Source organism: Bemisia tabaci, chromosome 2 (genome assembly GCF_918797505.1).
Source record: "Bemisia tabaci chromosome 2, PGI_BMITA_v3".
Classification (NCBI taxonomy): domain Eukaryota; kingdom Metazoa; phylum Arthropoda; class Insecta; order Hemiptera; family Aleyrodidae; genus Bemisia; species Bemisia tabaci.
The window spans coordinates 10624676-10644342 of NC_092794.1; the positions used below are offsets into that span (position 1 = coordinate 10624676).

The window sequence follows — 19667 nt, forward strand, 5'->3', positions numbered from 1 at the left end:
ATAATTAAGTGTCGGCGGTGGCGGGAACTAGACAAATATCCCGGTTAGTGGACTCGCCCGCCCCTGGGCCTCCTCGCTAAGACGCTGCTCGTCTTGAGGTGCGCTCGCCGGAACTTTCGTCCGCAAGATAGCTATCCCGTTCCCCCTCAGTCTTATTTTGCTTATCCTGCCCCCTCCCCGCCCCGCCACCCGCGTCCCGGCGGAAAACTTGCATGCTTCGCGCGGATGAGAACTCCACCAGATTTCCGCCCCCAGTCGGCCCACCACCCGCACCCTTGTCGAGCCCCCCCCCCCCCCATTTGAAGGGACGAGGGCATTGTTTCCGATTGGTGTGGTGCACGGATGTGACGAGACTGATGTCGAGCCTTGACCTTCGCCACCTAGAAAAGTGGTCCACCGGTCTGATTATTGAGATTCAAAGCACAGTAATAGACAAAGAAGGCGAGGGAGACATGGAGACATCCTACTGGTCCCTGCCCTAATGTCAACCTTTCTGTCTTTGATTTTCAGACGTGAAAAATGGCTCTCCTTTGGAAGTAGGGAAGAAGCGTTGAATTTATCCCCTAATTACTTGCTTCGGAACTATAAGTTTTGCTCTCAGCATTTTGCTGAAGATGACTTTAGTGTAAAAGGACCGTACAGGAGAATCCTAAAGCCTACTGCCTTACCTTCTGTCATTTTACATGGAACCAACCCTCCCTCATCCGAGGAGGATGCTCAACCTTCCGATAAGACAGTATCCCTGCATCCTACTGCATCGTCAAACGAAAGGAGTAAGTTTTAGAGTTTTTGTAAACTTTTAAGTCCAGGTAACTTTAAACATTCGCTGCTCAGTACTTGCAATACATCATATCACATTGTATGGATGGAGTTGGAATAGACATAAGAGAGCAATAATCTGAGAAGAAAGAGCTGAGACATCGAGAATATTAGAAACATCTTAGTGTTCATACAGCCAAAGAACATTGTTTCCTGTTACCATATTTCTCAGTTGCCCTGCGCTTGTACAGACACTACCTAATGCAATAAAATTCAGTGGCCCATTGTCGCCACCTAGAAAAGTGGTCCACCGGTCTGATTATTGAGATTCAAAGCACAGTAATAGACAAAGAAGGCGAGGGAGACATGGAGACATCCTACTGGTTCAATGAGAAAAATAAAAATCCAGCCTCGGAAGCCGTAATTACGGGCTATGTAGAAGTAGACATACCGTCCGCGACTACCGTCCGGCGCGTTATTCCGATCCCAGAGGTCGAAAGTTCTTGGTGTAGCACCCGGAGCAGTCGTACGGGTACCGACTGGGTAATTACTCGCATTAAATGATTAAGACTTCAGATGCGGTCTTCTCACAATTATATTTTCCGCTATATGTGGTTATTCCAGCTATGGCGTCAAAATAAAATAATCCCCTATTTGATCTGGATAAGGATATGGAGTCATACATAGATGTCATTCCGCCTCCCACGCTGCGTTTGTTAAGACGATTTTACTGTCCAACACTTTCAAAAAGAGGCGGAAAAGGTGGGCTCGGGAAGTTCATAGAAGTTTCATAGTAGGCTGTATGCAGCAAATAAATTCAATTCTATTCAATAGATTTGGCGGCACAACAATAGCGTGGAATGAATGATCGATCATCGGTATTTTCTCATGTCTGTAGACAGACACCCGTCTCAAAAGACGATGGCTAGTACAATTGCATCATCTAGTATATCATCATCTACAACTCCTACTGTAGACATCAGTACAACTCAGAGGTAAGAGGTTCTTACTGTTATGTAGTGTTACAGATATTCCAATCACTATTATTATTTCTATTAAGAATTTAAAAAACAATAGAGTAGAAATTTGTCTTGAACATACGACATGCTTAAGACATATTGCCACATGTTCACTCAAACATTCTAAAGAAGTTACATTTGAGTTAAGAGAGTCAGCAAACTGCAGTGATTCGAATTTATATTCGCATTAGCTACCGACTAGTTACGGGATGTCGACTTGCACCGTCTCGAAAATTTCCATAAAAGATATTCAGAGGGTCATCAAGCTGTAGTGATTCGTCTTTTAAATTCCATTAACTTTTAACTTACTACCAGTGGGGACTTGAGTTTCATAAAAATTTCCAAAAGGGAAAGTAGGAAGGTCAATAAGCTTAATTGTTTTGCCATTATAATGGGACAAACTTGAGATTTATTTTCAACTCAGCATTGGAAGATGTTAAAAGTATTCAGATAATTTAGAATCCTTAAGGTTGAGAGACTATTCTCGTGAGGATAAAAAATAGGATTCATATTAATTTAGTTTAATTAAATGAGTGTATTGGTTTTCAGCTTCCAAATAACTGAAAAGGATGTGTGGTATGATCGGGTGACAAGTCGCCTTCAGACGGAGAAACAGTGAGTATTTAATAACTTATTTCCAACGTTTTGTTTCAGATTGCGCGACTTGAGTAAGCAGTTCCTGCAAATTGATAATTTAAGGCCGATACAGCTTGCTGTAATGTTACACATTTTACGTCAAAGAGCAACAGCTTATTCGCTACCAACTGGGCATGGGAAAACTGCATGTTTTCTGGTCCCATTCTTGCTGATGAGGCCGTATCATTTGGTTATTATTGTATCGCCCCTGCTGGCATTGATCAAAGACATGTCCTTAAAATTTAAGAATTCGTTATGCTTTATTAATTTAAGCGACTTTCCTGTAGATGATGTCTTCCTACAGAATCTACAGGAAAAGTTGAATGAATCGCCGGTTTTCATTATTTGCACTCCCGAAAGGCTCTGGGGAAGCGGCCCATCAATTCTCCTACGCAATGACATCATTCAGAGTCCTGTAGGGATGGTGTTCGACGAGGCGCACACAATCGTGTCGTGGGGCTTCACCTTTCGGGACGCTTGCACGAGATTGGGCCCCGATTGTGTGAAGTCGTCGAAGATTGTGTTCGCATCGGCAACACTCCCTGCAGAGTACCTGAATCTGATTGAGCAATTGGTCGATGGAAGGAAAGTTCCTTTGATAAAACAGATCCTTTTCGTTTCCAACAGGGAAATAATCTATTTTAATACGATGACGGATCCAGTACACGGCCCATTCGGTCTAACAAACAAGACAAAAGTACTGAAGAGATTGGTTGGATTCCTCACCTTCGAATGTAAGGAAGGACACACCGTGGTCTTTTTTCCGACCATTAAGGAGGTGACGGAATACAGCGCCCTGTTGGAAACGAAAGGAATTTGTAACGTTCCTTTCACCGGGCCTATGGGAGAAGGTGAGAAAGCCGGGCAATTGAGGAAGTGGTTGTCGGGACAAGCAAGGGTAATGGTTGCGACATCGGCTGCATCTTTAGGAATCGACAATGGAGAGTGTCGGTCCGTGATTGTTGTTGGCCTGCCAAACAGTCTGTTGGACTTCGTCCAAAAGATTGGTAGAGCGGGTCGCAACAATCGTCCGTCAAAAGCGATATTCCTGCACGAAGGTGTCAGGAATATCTACTCGGTGATGAAGACGGCATCAAAGGTCAAGTGCGGTGGAGATCTTCTTTCCTCCAACGAAGGAGTGCTTGGGTTCGGGGCCTTGTTTCAGAATCGATACTGCATCAATGAAATTATTACAGCAGTCCTGGACCATCGGCGGCCTCGAATTGTTGGATGCAACAACTGCCCCATTTGCAAAAATGTAGCAGTTGTTACTCCTCTTTTCGGGGAAACGCAGATAATGAACGCACTGCGGATTCTGAACTATCTCACGACCCTGCGCAAGGCTTCACTCTTGGAAGTGTGCAGAATTGTGTGTGGTCGACCAAGTAAGTTCACTGAGGAGCATAGCTTGGTTGGGATTGAAGGAATCTGGGGTGCGTTCAAGAAGTCGGAAATGGACAAGGCCCTCGTAGAAGTTGGACTTCTGTTCTACGAACAGAAGTTCCGCATCAAGTACTCAATCGTTGGACGAACGTTGGTCTCCGGAGAATTCTCCATTGCCGATCCCTAGGGACCAGTAGGACAAGAATTATTACCCTTGCTGTCTCCTTCTCCAGAGTCCTGTTATTCCTAGTAGGAATTTGGATATCCTAGTAGGATTGGACGGTGCATTTGATGGAAACGGTTTTGTATCAGTGTCTTGTTTTTTCCTTTGTAATGTTTTTTGTTATGTTGCTGTTATGTTGTTTCGTTTCTGATGATCTTTGGCTGTGATATTATTTTTTGTTTTGAATTTTTCTTTCGACTCTATATATAAGTGTTTTGTATACAGTTGACAAATTGCTAATTAAAATGAAATCATGTTTTAAGCGTTCCGTTCATATGTCTACACCTCCGGGGGGAACGTACTTCTTCAGGGGGTCGAGCAGGATAATCCTTAAGCCAATTTCTATTGCAAAATAAATAGGTGCAGTATTCCGTGCTTTCCGCACAAAATGCTATGTTCAGAGGGTCGAACAGGATTATCCTTAAACCCATTTCTATTGCATTATATATGTGTTGCAGTATTTCGTGTTTTTAGAACAAATTGCTGCAGGGATATTTTGTCATGATTGATATGTATGGTGCATGTATAACTGACGAGTATTGCTTCAAAAAGGGAAGCGACTCTCCTCGTCCAGTATGCAAATATTAATTTACAGATATAAAAGATTTTAAGCAACGAGATGCTACTGAAGGTTTCTACCATTTTGGGATAGGTACTTAAGGTGTTTGTAAAAAGATGAACACGTTATTGTTCGCAGGGGCAATTTATTGTTCAACATGCACTTTTCGGACGGGGTTACGGGGTCCATCCTCCACTGGAAGAAATATGCACCCAGCCTTATACCACCAAGGACTGAAGAAGTCATCCGGTGGTATAACCCCGAAATAGATGGAAGACGGTTTTTGGTTTTCGGTTCGATCGACCACCATCCAGGGAGACTGGTTTTCATCGGATTCAAAAGTGGGGAAACGATGCCTCTCAGTTCCGAAAACTCAGAACCGTCTTCCACTATAATTTGTGAGGAAGGAAACGGACCCTTCGAAAAGAAGAAATTCCTAATGGCGGTGAAGCGATCGATGAAGCGAAGACTCCTGCACAAGGTGAATAAAGAGTTCCCCGCTTTATTCATCAAGCAGGAGTACTTCACTAGGATCGATGGCAAATTCACTTACGCCGACATCCAAGAACTTCTGGGGTCGCTGATGATACTTGTGAAGGAGGCGGCTATCAAGAATCAAAGACTTGGTTCCCTCACCCGATTATTAGAGTGTTCGTTGCGAACGCCCTGTTTATCGATTCTTTGCCATGGGCTTGCATGTCAGATCAATCGATAAATCGCGAAGCACGCCAGCAGCCCGACCACAGACTTTGACTTCTATCGATATTGATAGAACTCAGTTCCATTCCATAGGGTGAGTGGCGTGGCGTGCTTTGCGATAAATCGATTGATACGCCACTCGAACCCATAAAAAAGATCGATTATCAGGGTGTTCGCAGCGAACACCTTAATAATCGATTCTTTACCGTAGCTTCGAATGGCAAGATATCGATAATCGATTATTCACGCCACGCCACTAAATAGGGTATTCCATTGGAATGGAACCGAGTTCTATCAATATCGATGGAAGTCGAGGTCTGTAGTCGGGCTGCAGGCCACCGCTGAACAAGACGGATGGCGCCCGGGCGGTGGCGGTGAGCATTGAGCAACAAAACGCAGGATCTCAACACCGGGCGTGGGGCGCGGCGCCGGGAGATTTATGCAGACCGCAAGCAACAAGAGTATCCGATTCGAGCGAGTTATGGCCCGGGCGGGCCCACGTCAAATATTCATACCGCGACCCGTGCACACTCCGGGCTGGGCGGTGTGAAATTTTCCCGCTTTCCCCGGCTCCGTCGTTGCTGGGTGGTGCCGGAAAATCGGCACTTCCCCCGCGGGACAGTGTCGAAATTGTGCACAGTCTGGCAACCTTACCGAGTCCGCCACCGCAAGAAGACACGCTCGTCACAACCGAGGCTCTGTTGCGGGGGTGTCGGCCGAATTTCCCGCTTCGAGAGCCAACTCGCGGAGACTTCATCTGCCACGCTGAGGAAAATCGCCGTATGAAGATTCGCATAGTGTCGATTTTATATTCATAAGATTGAATTTTCTTGAAAATGTATGCAAATTATTTTTTAAGTTTTCGACGTGGTTTTATTTACGGTTAAATCGAAGAGACGCGGCGATTTGCAACCTTTATTACAACAGGAAATATATCCGACAAGATATAACCAATATTTCAATTAGTTCAATACGTAGCGTCAACAAGCGTGTTTGGGCTGAGTCCATCGATGCCAATGGATACGCCAATCTGCTGCACACCGCCACGCCTATCAAAGCAGCCCTGCCCTCCATGAAGCATGAAAACGGTAAGAAAAGAGCTATTTACGGTGTGTGTGAGGGCCCTTGTATTAAATGTGTGATTGCCACCTGCCACCTATGCTACTAAAGGCCTAGAGGAAAGATCGCATCTCCACGAAAGATTCGAGAAAGGTCTAACAGGCGCCGCTGCATTTGGGAAGGAGCAGTTCGGAGCAAGATTAACTTCCGACGATGAACAACATCTGCCGATGCTTGATTACTCGGACTTTACACACCAAAAGCTCCTGTTGTGGTGAAGAAGAAATAGCCTCTAAAAGTCATAAGTGTGAATTAAAACTCGGCAGCAATGAAACCCAGTTAGGCTGATTCCATTATAAATCCATCCAATTGATTTTGCTCTCAAGTTGGTTTATTTTATCGATTGTGTCAACTTCAGTTCTCCATAAAAATGTAAGCAACATGTTTTCTCGAAAGTTTTAGTATCTCATATTTTCTTTTAAACCTTTTCCCCTGGATAATTTGTCTATTTTATAAAAATCTTGCTTTTCTCTGTCTACCCATCTCACCATGTGTACTTATGCCCTTGTGCTCGCAACCTTTGCATTAAAGTGTCGAGTTTTCCTACCTCAAGAGAAGTAACCTCTAACAGTCATGCAATGATCAACGAAGTAAGCGCAGAGACCGGTGCACGGCGGGGAGCCCCCATAGATTGGTTGACAGCTGCCCACAGCTGGGAAGCTCAATCCAAGTACAATATGTGGGTGACCTTCCCTGACCCATGCAGATAGACCGGGTCAAACAGTTGACAAGCGGATAACTCAGGGGCTCTTCTCAGGTGTTCGAACGACGGACTATTGCAATACGATTCTCAATAGTGCTTACGAGGGCGTGGCATCTGAGATAGTTGCCGAAAAGGACGTTTGGAACCTGCCGACAAGCACAGGGTCAAGAAAGGTGACGATATATGGCTAAGTGACAAGTCAGCACTTTGCGCTGCGGTTCTATTCAAGGCATTGAATCAAGTGGGGTGAGTCTTCAATTTGCTAAAGCAGATGTTCGCATGGAGGTCAACTTTTCGTTGGATTTATATGCTTTTGGAGGATATGCCCAATATACTTTGGAGGAAAAAAATAATAATATCCATGATAGTAACCTAAAGTTTGTGTATGCGCTTTTTGGCAATTTCAAGGTCAAAATTAAATTTTTTTGAATTAAATTGTGAAAAATTTTGACTCTACTTTTTTTAAGAATTTCTCATGTTGCACGAGCAGTTAACCGTGTGAAATTTTCGATTCATTTCCTTACTTTACATTTTCTAAGACTCGAAATAATAAGGGGAAAAACAGTGAAATTTGTCTCCTACATATTACGATATTAAACTTAAAAATATGCCAAAGTAGCGTCCGCGAAAGATTCAATTTTCAACATTTTCCCCGGACCCCCTGGGTATCCCCCCCACCCACGCGCCATAAAATGGTTCTTTATCTCTTGGCACTTACAAGCACAGCGGTCTGTGACGCCTATGATCCTAGTCATAGGAGAAATGCGGGCTGATTGTTGAAGTTGGTAGAAAAAGCGATAGAAAAAGAAAGCAAAAAGGATATAAAGGGATTCTATTGGTGTAAGTGCACTGAAAAAAAATTTATGCACGCACGCTTCATAAATACATTTGTATACGGACTGTGAAAAATTTGATGCCGACCTATGAATAGAGAAAGAGTCCATTTTAGTATGAACAATATATTACAAACGAAGAGTAAATACTCGTATTCTGAGTCCATACTGTAGGGACCCAGCGTCTATGCCGTACGGACCTAGCATCCATGCTGTATGGACCCAGCGGGGAGAGCCGCGGCGCGGCGTGCTGCTAGCTCGAAACGCGCACTGACGCCTACAAACCTAAGGGGATACTTCACGCATTGCGCCATGCTTGAAGTATCCCCTAAGGTTTCTAGGCGTCAGTGCGCGATTTGAGCTGGCAGCACGCCACGCCGCATCGTACCTGTTACAATGTAGGCAAATTAGCGACTCACAAAACATCGGTGACAAAACTTTCGTTATCTTTGAGCCATTATCCGACATATTTCTTTCTATTCTTCAGTTCTGGACCACAATGCGCCGCGGGCGGCGGCTTTGAATATTCGCCCCCGCCAGTTTCCCGCCGAACGGCCGAAACTAGCAGTGGCGCTACCTGTAGGTTCCATAGCCCACACTGAAAAAAAAAAGAAAAAAAAAAACATTGGATCTAGATTCCAGGCTCTTAAAAACATCGACAAGCAACTGGACTCTTGAAGAATCAATCTTATTTTCATTACTTTTTTTGAGGCCCTCGCCGTTCCATTTTGGTCCCTCGGGCCGGATTGAGATCTTGCTAGATTTCAACTTGAGTGCGAACGGTCCTGTGGCGATACAGCCCCCTTAACTTTGTACTTTTTCCATAATATAATTATCATTATTCTTTTAAAATAAATCATGGCTACGGCTGCTCCGGCACACTCACTGAGTCGCAGCTCGTTGCTTGGGAAAATTAAAAACTTAGTCCGATTGGAAAAAGAAATTAAAGATGAATTTAAACACAATCTCACTGAAGATAATGTCAAAGTTTTGTACCCTAGGTACCAGATGCTCGATAAATATCGCAGCAGGTTCGAAGAGTTTATTGATCAGGCCATCGAGTTTAGCTCCGAATATCCTGATCACGCGATCGACTTTTTACCCCTACAAACTGAATTCAACAAACTCCTCTATGATTCTCAAATAATCTACCTCAGAATTTCAGCAAACACGGTCACCAGAGAAAACACAACAGGGGATGGCTCCAGCCTTGTCAACACCACTGCCCAGATACTTGGGCCCAAGATACGATTACCCGATACGATTTTCATAGCGGGAAAGTAAGCTTCACAGTGACGAGTGACGTCCAATGGCGTCCTCGTGATTAAGGAACGACCTCCATTCATCGTCCTCTCGGCGCGGCGTTTCGCGGGGAGCGTATCGTATGTCAAAGCTACTCGTTCGAATAAAACGAAGGAAACGATAAGAGGGCGCGAAAATCCCCGGTCGCGTCGTTAATGATTTGTCGTATCCGAGCTCAACGGAGGAAAATCATGGACGAGGATAAAAAGCACCTCTTTACCGCGTTTCCTTCATGGGCAGCTTCAAAGAAAGAAGGCGATTCTTGAAGGCTGTTACGGAGAAAAGACGACGAATCTTACGGCTTGGTGCAGAGTGGGGCAGTTTACTGCCGTGCTGAGGAAGAACGCCGTATGAACCTTAGAGGGTTGCCAAATTTCCTTCGATAAAATGTTCATTATTGAGGAGAGATATGAATAGTTTTCCTCGAAATTTTCAGGGACTTACGGTGGAATTACGAACAAAATTATCTGGGAAAAAAATGGAACGAAAATATTCATAATTTTACCAGGAAATTCGTGTTATATCAAAGGAAAGTTGGCAACGCCTGAGGGTTCATACGGCGTTCTCCCTTAGCACGGCAGTTTGATTTTACATTTAAAAGCACAACCAGGCAACGAAGCCGAACTCGATACCGTTGATTGCGGCATCAACCGCGTCCTTGAGAGATTTTGACGGTGAAAAGTACGGACCTCCCGCTTCGATGGCGGAGCGTGCTCTTTACATTGTAACATTTTTTCGTCCTCATAATTCCAAAGTCTTGTCGGTGCCGGTAATTTGGAAGATTGGCGTTGGTGACACTACAGTACCCCACGAGGGAGTTCTAGCGTACTGCTGAGGAGCTTTCCGGCCCAACAAAAATATAAGACGCAGTTTTTGTCAAATTACGATAAATGACTTGAATCGTAGCAGAAACGAATGATTTTCAACGGAAAAACGGCGGGATGCAAGAATTTTTCGAGACGATTAAGAGTGAATACCGACCAATGTTCGTCGATCCCCTCACCCGGAATGGAGATGTTACATGTGTGAGGAATTTGCCATTTGACTGTTGATCCTCATTTAAAAGTTCGCGAGAAACACGATGGTGCCACTGGTTTTCTCTGAAATTAACTCCCAAGCTCAAAAAAGCTCTCAAGTTGAGGACAAAATGGAGGGGATGTCCCACCCTACCCTGAGAGTCCACGTCTACATCAAGACAAACTCTCCATGCAAAGATAGGGAGCAAATACAGCAGGGTCGCCGTGTTTTGAGTTTTGGAGTCCCCAAATAAAATGGCAACCCTGCTAATGTATTTGATCCCTATCTTTGCATGGAGAGTTTGTTTTGATGAAGAGGTGGACTCTTAAGATAGCGCGGGATATCCCCTCCATTTTGGCCTCAACTTGAGAGCTTTTTTTTAAGCTTGGGAGTTGATTCCAGAGAAAACCAGTGGCACCATCGTGTTTCTCGCAAACTTTTAAATGAGAATCAATGGTCAAATCGCAAATCCTTCACTAATGCAACATCTCCATTCAGTTTTCATTGTTCGGGGACTTTCTTTAAAATCATCCAAGATACAGACAATAAGTTACCATTTGAATCCGCCGTCACCGCATTTAGAATGCCGAAACTGTCCGGTCAGTGGTGTGTCGAGTTCAGGACTGAAACAAGAGTCACAGACTCTTGCCCGTGTCTCCACATCCACATTCACCATTCACCCAAGGTTTCATCCTTGGTTTCGAGGAGGTTTGAGGATCATACCAGAAAGATTGCATTAAGGAGCTTTTCATTCCTCTCAAGCTCTCTGTAAATTGTAGCTTTTGGTGCTCAAGTTACCGTAAAACACTGAATTTTGGCAAATGCTGTTGACCTGAGTCATGACAAGGTTTCTATGAGATAAATTTTACACCCGTATCTTTTGATCGAAGCCCGGAACTGGGACTCCACGCCTACGGCACCGTCAATCGCCGCACACTGGTCTCGAACCTGACTCGAGGAAGAGGGTGAACAGACTGTGAGGCGAGTCGTTAAATAAATATTGACCTCACCTTCCACTGAAGTCCCGGGGGTGTGATGTGAGCTTTGAGCACAACGGTAAATCTCACTCCGAAGGCAGCGTTGCATTATTTACTAGACCCCGGGCGAGACCGCTGCAGCCGCGGCAGTGTTGGCATGAAGAAACGGCAACACTTGTGGAACGCCTCCTCAACATTTGTTGGTTTAATTAAAAACTTGCATGTCTGTAGTTGTCGAAACTCAACTTATTCCGTCTAACAATACTAAATTAGCCCCTTCAAGCCGACCTTCATACGGTTAGCCGGTGAGGCCCGGAGTTCACGGAATCTTAACGAGTAACAGCGTTGTAACTTAGCTGGTCTAAGTGCGGGGTTGCTGTGTTTCGCCCGGAAACAGGTAATTGAATTTGAGAGGACTAAATTATTGGAGGTATCCGTAAATTCTTCCGGAAACAGACAACTGAAATCAAAATGACTGGATTATTTGAGATTTCCGCGAACAATTCGTCACCTTCCAGGCAAAGAATCACAAGCGCCATGCGACGTTTAAAAATTTCCGCCGCCATTTTATTTTTTTACAGAGAAATTGTTCAACGAAGCTGTCCGAAAATTTCACTGAATTTTCTTTGTGCTGCCGATAAAATTTAGCGAAATTTCCAAACAGATTCAACCAACAATATCTCAGTAAAGAAATAAAATGGCGGCGGAAATTTTTAAACGTCGCATGGCGCTTGTGATACTTTGCCTGGAAGGTGACGAATTTGTGAAGCTGAACAGAGCTGCGGATGGAATTTTTCAAAAAATATACAGGAAGGGCATCAAAAGATCCGCAAGTAGTCCGCACTAATATGGACATGGTTCCATTTGATAGAAGTACGTCCACATGATTAACGGAATGTTCAAAGAGGTTTTAGCAATCCTGCAGAAATATCTTGAACAGCATGGTTAGAGACTATTGCTTCATCGGAATCGTTTTGATGAAGTAGACTGACTTCGTGGCCACGTCACTGGTCCTTTGTAAACAAACACGTAATCTTTCCTCTGATAAGGACCTAACGGTAAGGTGGTATAAGTGTTCCTTGAATCCGAAATTTCTTATTTTATAGAGTCCGTAATTGATTCATGCCATGTTAATGACTGCGTACTGAATTGCAATGCAATGAACGGTCCCAATTAACTCACACAGAGTTGTACAAGAGATAATGTTCGCTGGCTTGGTACAAACCACTGAGTTTGACAATGTCACTTACAGCAGAAGCCGTGGACACTATAAAATCAGTCTCTTGGCAATTTTAAGTAAATATTTTTGATCTGCTCAGTATAGAATCCTGTGACTCAACTTAGTCGAAATTAGTTTACACCATTTTAGAGTGAGAGAATCCTGTGGCTGAACTTAGTCAAAATTAGTTTATGCCTTTTAGAGTGCGATAGAAAGTCAGCTGATCTCAGTTTTTTTCTTCTTAAAATTTCATTTCGAACAATCAGTAATGAGTGATAGCTGACTGCTTCGCCAAGCATTATCAATTTTTCTACATAATTTTTTTGAGAGAATGAAATGCAGTATTGCCAAATTCCAAGAATAGCCACTGTCAAACTTTGAGCATACTGTGTAGCATCAAAAGGAAAAATAATATTAGTTCGATGCGTACATGTCCCTTTGTTATTAATTTCATTGCTAAATGCTATGCGTTTCGGCCTACTTGACATATTAGTGTTTGAAGCTCTGAAATTCTTTAACATTTGTGTTTCTTATCTAGGGGTCTAGGGGAGACACCTTATCGCAAAAACTGAAAAAGTTAAAGCGAAAACTTCAAGACAGAAACACACAAAATGTTCCTGCAATGGTAATTGCGTGCTTGGTAGGTAAGTAATGAAGTTCTCAATTTCCTTTTGTTTGATATGACTCGTTTTTTTATAGATTCCTTTCATCCCCCGTTGAATGTAAGTACTTGCAAAATTGCGATAGTGAAGAAAGTATGATCTGAAATTCATGCCCTCGGAAATATCCTGAACTACATAACATTACGTTTCACGATAAATGAATTTGTTCCCTACAGTTTTGAGAATTAAGATGTTTGATATGAGAGCAGATGAATCCTTAAAATTATTAAAATGCGCGAAATTCTGGAGTAATCCCTTTTGGAAATGAACGCGGTAAAAGCTCTCGCGATCTCCTGAATGAAAGGGTTTCTGCAAACGCATGAGTCATCCTTGTTGCATCCTGTATAAATGAAGGAAAAATTAAATACTCCCGCTCTCCTCACGATCAGTAGGTAAGAAAGAAGAAATCAGTTTCTCGTTGCTCGTGTATGGAAAGGTCCAAGCGAGTCGTCCTTATTGCGGAACTCATGATTGAAGGGGAAAATTCATTAGATATTCTCGACCGATTTTGTGATTTCAGGTTCATTCGAGGGATTAGGTACCTACTTATGGACCACCAAATCGGTTTTTCGATTTTTTTTTTTAATTTTCTTACTGTTAAGGGATTATCTAATTTTTCTTCTTCTTTGTTTTGAACCTAGCGTAAGTTCTTGAGGAGTTGGAGTTTAAGTGTTGGTGGACCCTGAGAATTTAGGAGATGTTTTTACATATCTCATAGTAAGTTTTATCAACCTTCCTGGAGGAATGGAAGGGAATGTTTTTGGTTAGGATGTAACACATCAATTTTCTGGACCGGATCTTTTATCTGAAAATATTTGGGAGGGTTTTTAGTGGTTTGTGTATTCTCCAGGATTCGACTGAAGGCAAACATGCCACGAGAACTAGCCGTCTAAAGAGAAAGCAATTTACTTTTACGTGCATTTAGTGATTCCTTATTGCAAAATGTTATCGAATTGATATATAGGAGCATGTTTTGCAATAAGCGATGGCTTGAGATTAATAACGGTTAACCTGAAATGAATTTGTAAATCTATGCTGTTCTAGCAGAACTTACTGCATTGTTGATTTTTGGTCATTTTGTTTCAGTCAACGAAATGAGTGACGAACAAATTAACGATGTTCAGTCTCCTTAACTCTCTCATTCTGTATTTTCACATTAGGTGTGTGTGTGACAATTCCAGACCATTCTATGTGCGGTATACTCACGACTTGCCATGTTGCGGCATTTGACCCTTATCTCTTTAGTTTTTTCAGGTCGAGTGTTGCAACTATGATGATTACTACTTTGATTCGTTTTGCTCTTCTATGCTACTGCAGCTAGAAACAGCATTTTGTCGTTCTATTCTGAGTAGCAACCTCACCCATCAAATTGATTTTAGATCAATTTTAGAACTAGGTTCTTAACGAATGTGTACAGATGAAACTAAAAGCTGCACTTATACACCAAACGGAGCAACAAAGCAGTTATCAATTTCTACCAACCGCATAAAGTTGAAAATTATATAGGAATCAAATTCAAATCTGTTAAAGTCTCTATACTCGTATCTCCATAATCACTGATGTCCCAGTGCCTTACATGTTGAAATAGGATTAATAAACTCCTCTATTAGATCACTGAATTAGATCTCTCAGTGTGGAATGAGATGATCCCAATCTTGGTTGATCATTGCATGAACCATCTAGTTCTAGAGATCGTTGATAGTTGTTGTATGTTGTGTCTCAACGACTGTTTTGACAGCATGTCAACTGTTTGTGGTATTTGCAGTAAAATAGGAGGTTTTCGATGAAACCCGTTAGCCGCATTCGGCAAGGAGGGTCGTCTGTTACCAGGGTGTCTACTAAAACAGGCTGGTCAAAAATCAGTACTTGTAAAACGCTTTTTCAACATACATTTCCCGAGAAATTCTTTACCTCCTCAACAGAAAAACTCAGTACGTTTTCATTACCTCCGATTGACGAAATTCGAAACATTTCAAAAATTTGAATTTCTCGCTCGAATCGCGAGAAAAATGATAAAGATCCGGACCGATTCGCGGAATTTCCGCGCTTTCTCAGAACTTCCGGACTGCTCTTAAAAAATGACTTCTGGACTTTCCGAAGAAAAAAAAACAGAAAAAAATTCCGGATCTTTTTCTCGGTACTTCCGGACCGCTCTTAAGAAATGAGTACTATTTCCGGACTCTCCGGACTTGTAGACACCTCGCCGTGTTCATACGGCGTTCTCATTGGTGCTTCAGTGAAGGCGAGATACAGGTTAGCAGCGGCATCGCCGAGACGGACACCCTCAATTTGAGCGCGCGGTGCGGCTCGAGTATTGGTAAGTCGTGTTGAGCTTCGCCCCACGGTAGGAAGTACCCGTCCGGATCCTACCCGAACATCCCCCGGTAATTAATTAAGGTCATTACTATAAATGTATACAAATACAAGAAGTAAGTTTCCGGAATTAGTCACTACGCTCCCGCTCCGTGCCCGGGAAAGGCGGGGGCGGGGGGGTTACAAATTGGCGTCTTGAGAAAAGGCAGTCCTCTCGCCGCCCGCGCCGCGCCCGTGTGCGTGTGCCCCTTTTTATTCGCGAATATATCATACGAAATTAATTTTCATCCTCCCGCTGAGAGGCCGCTCCAGCGTTGCGCCAAGTCCTGCGGAAAACTCTCGCAACCACTTCTGCCGTGATAGCGAAGAGAGCCGTGACTGCAAAAATGAAGTTCTGAGAAAACGGGCTCAGAGGCTTGTGACCGGAGCATGTTATTGAAAGAAGCCTCCGTTCTTTGTCAAATTGCCACTGTTCGTCCGGAAGACTCCTAGAAATCATTTGGGGGATTAAACTCGACCGATTTTATTTTACAGTATACATGAAAAAGGTAAAATTCAGTTTCGTGTTAGGTTATTGTTAGGCAAGACAACCGTAAGTGCTGTCTTCTGCATGCTTTCGTGGTTGCGTTTTGGACGCACAACAAACACATTTTCAGGTTAGAAATTGGCAGAAGAGGGCGGCACTTTACTGGAAAGCACCGTTTTCATTGGCTCTCGTGCACCTACGGCTGTCTTGAAAAAAACTATAGTCATTTTTTGTGCACTTACGGCTTTCTCATACGTCTCGTTTTCATTAAATTAGGATGAATTTTGCTGTTTTCGCTGCCTCAGTAATTTCATCAAAAAGAGTTAAGACGAATTTTGAAGAAAACTCGATTTCGAAAATTTTGCACTTACGGCTCTCTTCGCTATCACGGCAGACTTGCAACTATTCTTGCACCTTATCGTATCTGATTATGAGTGAAATACCACAGAGACACGATGCGTGATCTGCGGGCTGATTCAAATTCAAATTCAATTATTTATTCCCGTCTGTTTTTTCCTCCATTATTTTAGAATTACAAGGTATAAAGAAAAATACGATAAAGAAAGCGCGGGTTCTACCCAGTAAGATAACTCGTGACGGGCAGAGCTCTGTCCTACAGTGAGTAGAGGATGAGGAGAATGTGATCAACAACAAAAACAAGAGATTTATCATCCCTTTCCTTCTCCCCCTGTGAGATTCCTATGGAATTTAATTTACGAATTGAGTTTCAAGATGGAAAATTTTTTATCAGTTTCAAAATTTTGTTTTATGGTTGTTTTTCTTTAATTCCTTTTTTTCATAAAGACTGTTGGTTTATTGAGTTCTCTTATACTGGCATGAGGACAACTCTTAAAAGCTAAAGTTGGTTTAAAAGTGCGTGATTTGAGTGATAGGTTGTTCATGTCTCCGACTGCTGAAATTAATAGACAAATCTATAAACAAAGAGTACATAGGGAGCAATCATATTTGATGAAATGAGTGGTTCTTGTAGACTAAGGGAAAAAATGATGGACTAACTAAAATGTCTCTTGCCGATTGCCGTTAGTTAGCCTATTACCTACCTCCTTTGTCCATTGTAACCACCTGTTTCCACCAAATAGGATCCCTACAAAGCCCTTTCGTCGTTATTGTCTACAGCTTTGTCTATCGATTTCAACGATGAGCCCGCAGCAGCCTGATCGTTGAAATTTATGTGGGCACGACAAAAATCGAAGTATTACATAGCGTAAATAGGGCTTTATGTCCCGTCTCATATTGCCGACAGAGCCTAATAAAGTTTCAACAATCGGTCTGATGGTGCCATCTGTTCATTACGCCACAGTTTATGGCGCTATGCAACAACCGCTGTTGTATTCAGCCATAGGTCATGGGTGAAAAGTGTAATCGATGTGACGAAAAAAGAATCTGCAGGTTATAAGTGCGAAGCGTAATCGATATAAGAAAAAATACACCCAGCACGATAATCGGGACCAATACGGTGAAAGTGAGATTAGTTTAGAATATGGATAGTATTCGATACATCAAAACACGTGTTCTATCGATGCGATATATTGATATCGATTGGTGCAAAACAATTTTGATGGGGACGAAACTTGTGTCCACAGGGGAAAACGCTCTTGAATCCCAACATGTTTTGGAAATAATGTTCGGCTAAGATTTGAGGTACCTGAAAGGAAAAGTGCAAATCAGCATGCGGCAAAAAGTTTTTTCACGGTGTGCTGGAGATTTCTTTGGTTTTTACCATGAACATCGGAGGACCTGCAAGGAAAAGTGCTAATCATGCATGCGGCAAAAAGTTTTTTCACGGTGCAGTACCAGGTATTTCCCTGTCCATAGCAATTGCAATGTTAGAAACGATAGATGTGAAATCATGGAGCGCATGTATAATGAACTCATTGCAGCTCAGGCGATAGTTGAGGACATATTAATTGAGGATCTGGTGACTTTATTCCCTGCCTACGACGGATTAATAGACCAAACACACTCCTCATTTGCAGAGTGCATAGGGTCTCACTATGTGTTCGGATTAAGTCTGTATATGACTATTATTGGAAAGAATTTATCGACAGCCAACTTCAAGCATTGGATGCGTCGTAGAAGATCTTCCTTTGCAAATCCTTTGGGCCTGCCATCAGACGACCCCAAGTTGAATCAATTCGAACCCACCATACAAGTATGCCAATTCTTCAATAGAGAGGTGAGAGGCATGTGGTAACTTCGCAGAGAAATATTCTGCGAAGTCTGGACGCAAGCGAAGGGTAGCTCTCTCCTAGCACGAGGGCTCCAAGTGACCGTTGTTCTTTTCAGTGTTCTTTACAACACTGTTATGAAGAATTATTGTCGTTCACAAAGACCCGATTTGGTCCTTTACAATCAACTCCACGTATATGAAATCGTCGTTGAATCCTACCCCTTTAAATTGTTTTTGGATATAGAATTTGTTAATCCTCACCAATCCTTGTCACGTACCCTATTATTTTAGATGTCCTGAATGATTTAGTCAATTTTATTAATTTTAAGATAGTAAGTACGAAAAAAAAGATCGATATTTCTTATTTTGAAGTATATTGTGCGACGACTCCCAAAAAAGTGTCGTACCATGTGATTTTGAGTGAAATTCTGTACTTTAATCAAATGACTACGCTTAGAAATTTTCTTTTAGCTTTTAAGGAGCATTGTATCAATTTTTGTCCCACCGCATGTGTTGGTGGGTCTTTCATCATCGATTTAAGTGTATATAGGCGGAATGCCAATTTCCGTTTACCTTTCGCATCGAAATATGGGAAAAATAATTATTTGCTTCCCGTCCCAACGCGGCCCATGAATATGCATAATTACATATACGGTTCGCGGAGTTCTCAAATTTTCAGTTCCCCTGGAACTGGATCGTAGTGCTCAATCCCGTTTTACTCATGTGGGCTGAGCTCAACCGAGACCTACCCTATCTCACGGCAGCATTTGCCAAGTATTATTCCCTACAGGAGATGGGTCCTTGGGCTAAATTAATCCTCCCACAGGACCAGTTGGAAGAATTTGCGGCGCCGAAGTTAAATAACTTATACCAAGTGGCCAAAGCAATTGCTGCAGTCAGTACGGCCCTCAGAGCATCACACAGATTGTCAGTGGCGCTCACACTGATTATGTCCAAGACCTGTGCAGCAAAGCGTTAGTGTTGGTTCGTGCTGCTGGATCTGCAAGGACTGTGGACTCTGCGGCTTTAATCAGATGGCAATATGGCTCGAATGAGAATAAAGGGTTGATGAAAGACTGTCCTCTAGTATGAGGGGTAGTTCATCACACCATAGTGAAATTGACGACGACCTAACTCGAATTGTGGATCAAAATTGAAGCATAGGTGATGGTTACCGAGAAATAGATTGAAAAATCATATTATGTGTGTATGATAGTTATTATTAAAAAAAAAAAAAAAAATACCTATTAAAAAAAAATTAAAAAATTCTCAGCTCCCATGTGCTGGAGAGTTCTTTGGTTTTCACCATGAACATCGGAGGCTGTGAACCTTGCGTTGGTATATGAGAGCATTAAAGATAGTCTTAAATACATTTTCTTTTCAGAGACAGTCGATACCTTGAAATGTGTGATATCTTGTTATAAGACTTTCACTCTTGCTATTCTGAAGCACTACAGTTATAAATATGCCCATAATTAGGTGCATCTTTACAACCGTAGTGAATAAGAATGCCAAGTTTAAAGGTCA

The 19667-nt window shown here is 42.5% G+C and overlaps 1 protein-coding gene across 1 annotated transcript; it reads left to right on the plus strand.

The window, feature by feature from the left end:
• The first annotated feature begins 289 nt into the window (after window positions 1-289).
• Window positions 290-6937, plus strand: LOC140223986 (ATP-dependent DNA helicase RecQ-like). The gene is made up of 2 exons (XM_072296672.1): window positions 290-1754; window positions 2328-6937. Exon 2 carries the CDS (start codon window positions 2497-2499, stop codon window positions 3982-3984), a length of 1488 nt encoding a protein of 495 aa, XP_072152773.1. The 5' UTR covers window positions 290-1754; window positions 2328-2496; the 3' UTR covers window positions 3985-6937.
• The last annotated feature ends 12730 nt before the right edge of the window (window positions 6938-19667 follow it).

Excerpts from the sequence above, each read along its gene's own strand:
- LOC140223986 (XM_072296672.1), top strand. The coding sequence starts at position 2,497 with ATGTTACACATTTTACGTCAAAGAGCAACAGCTTATTCGCTACCAACT.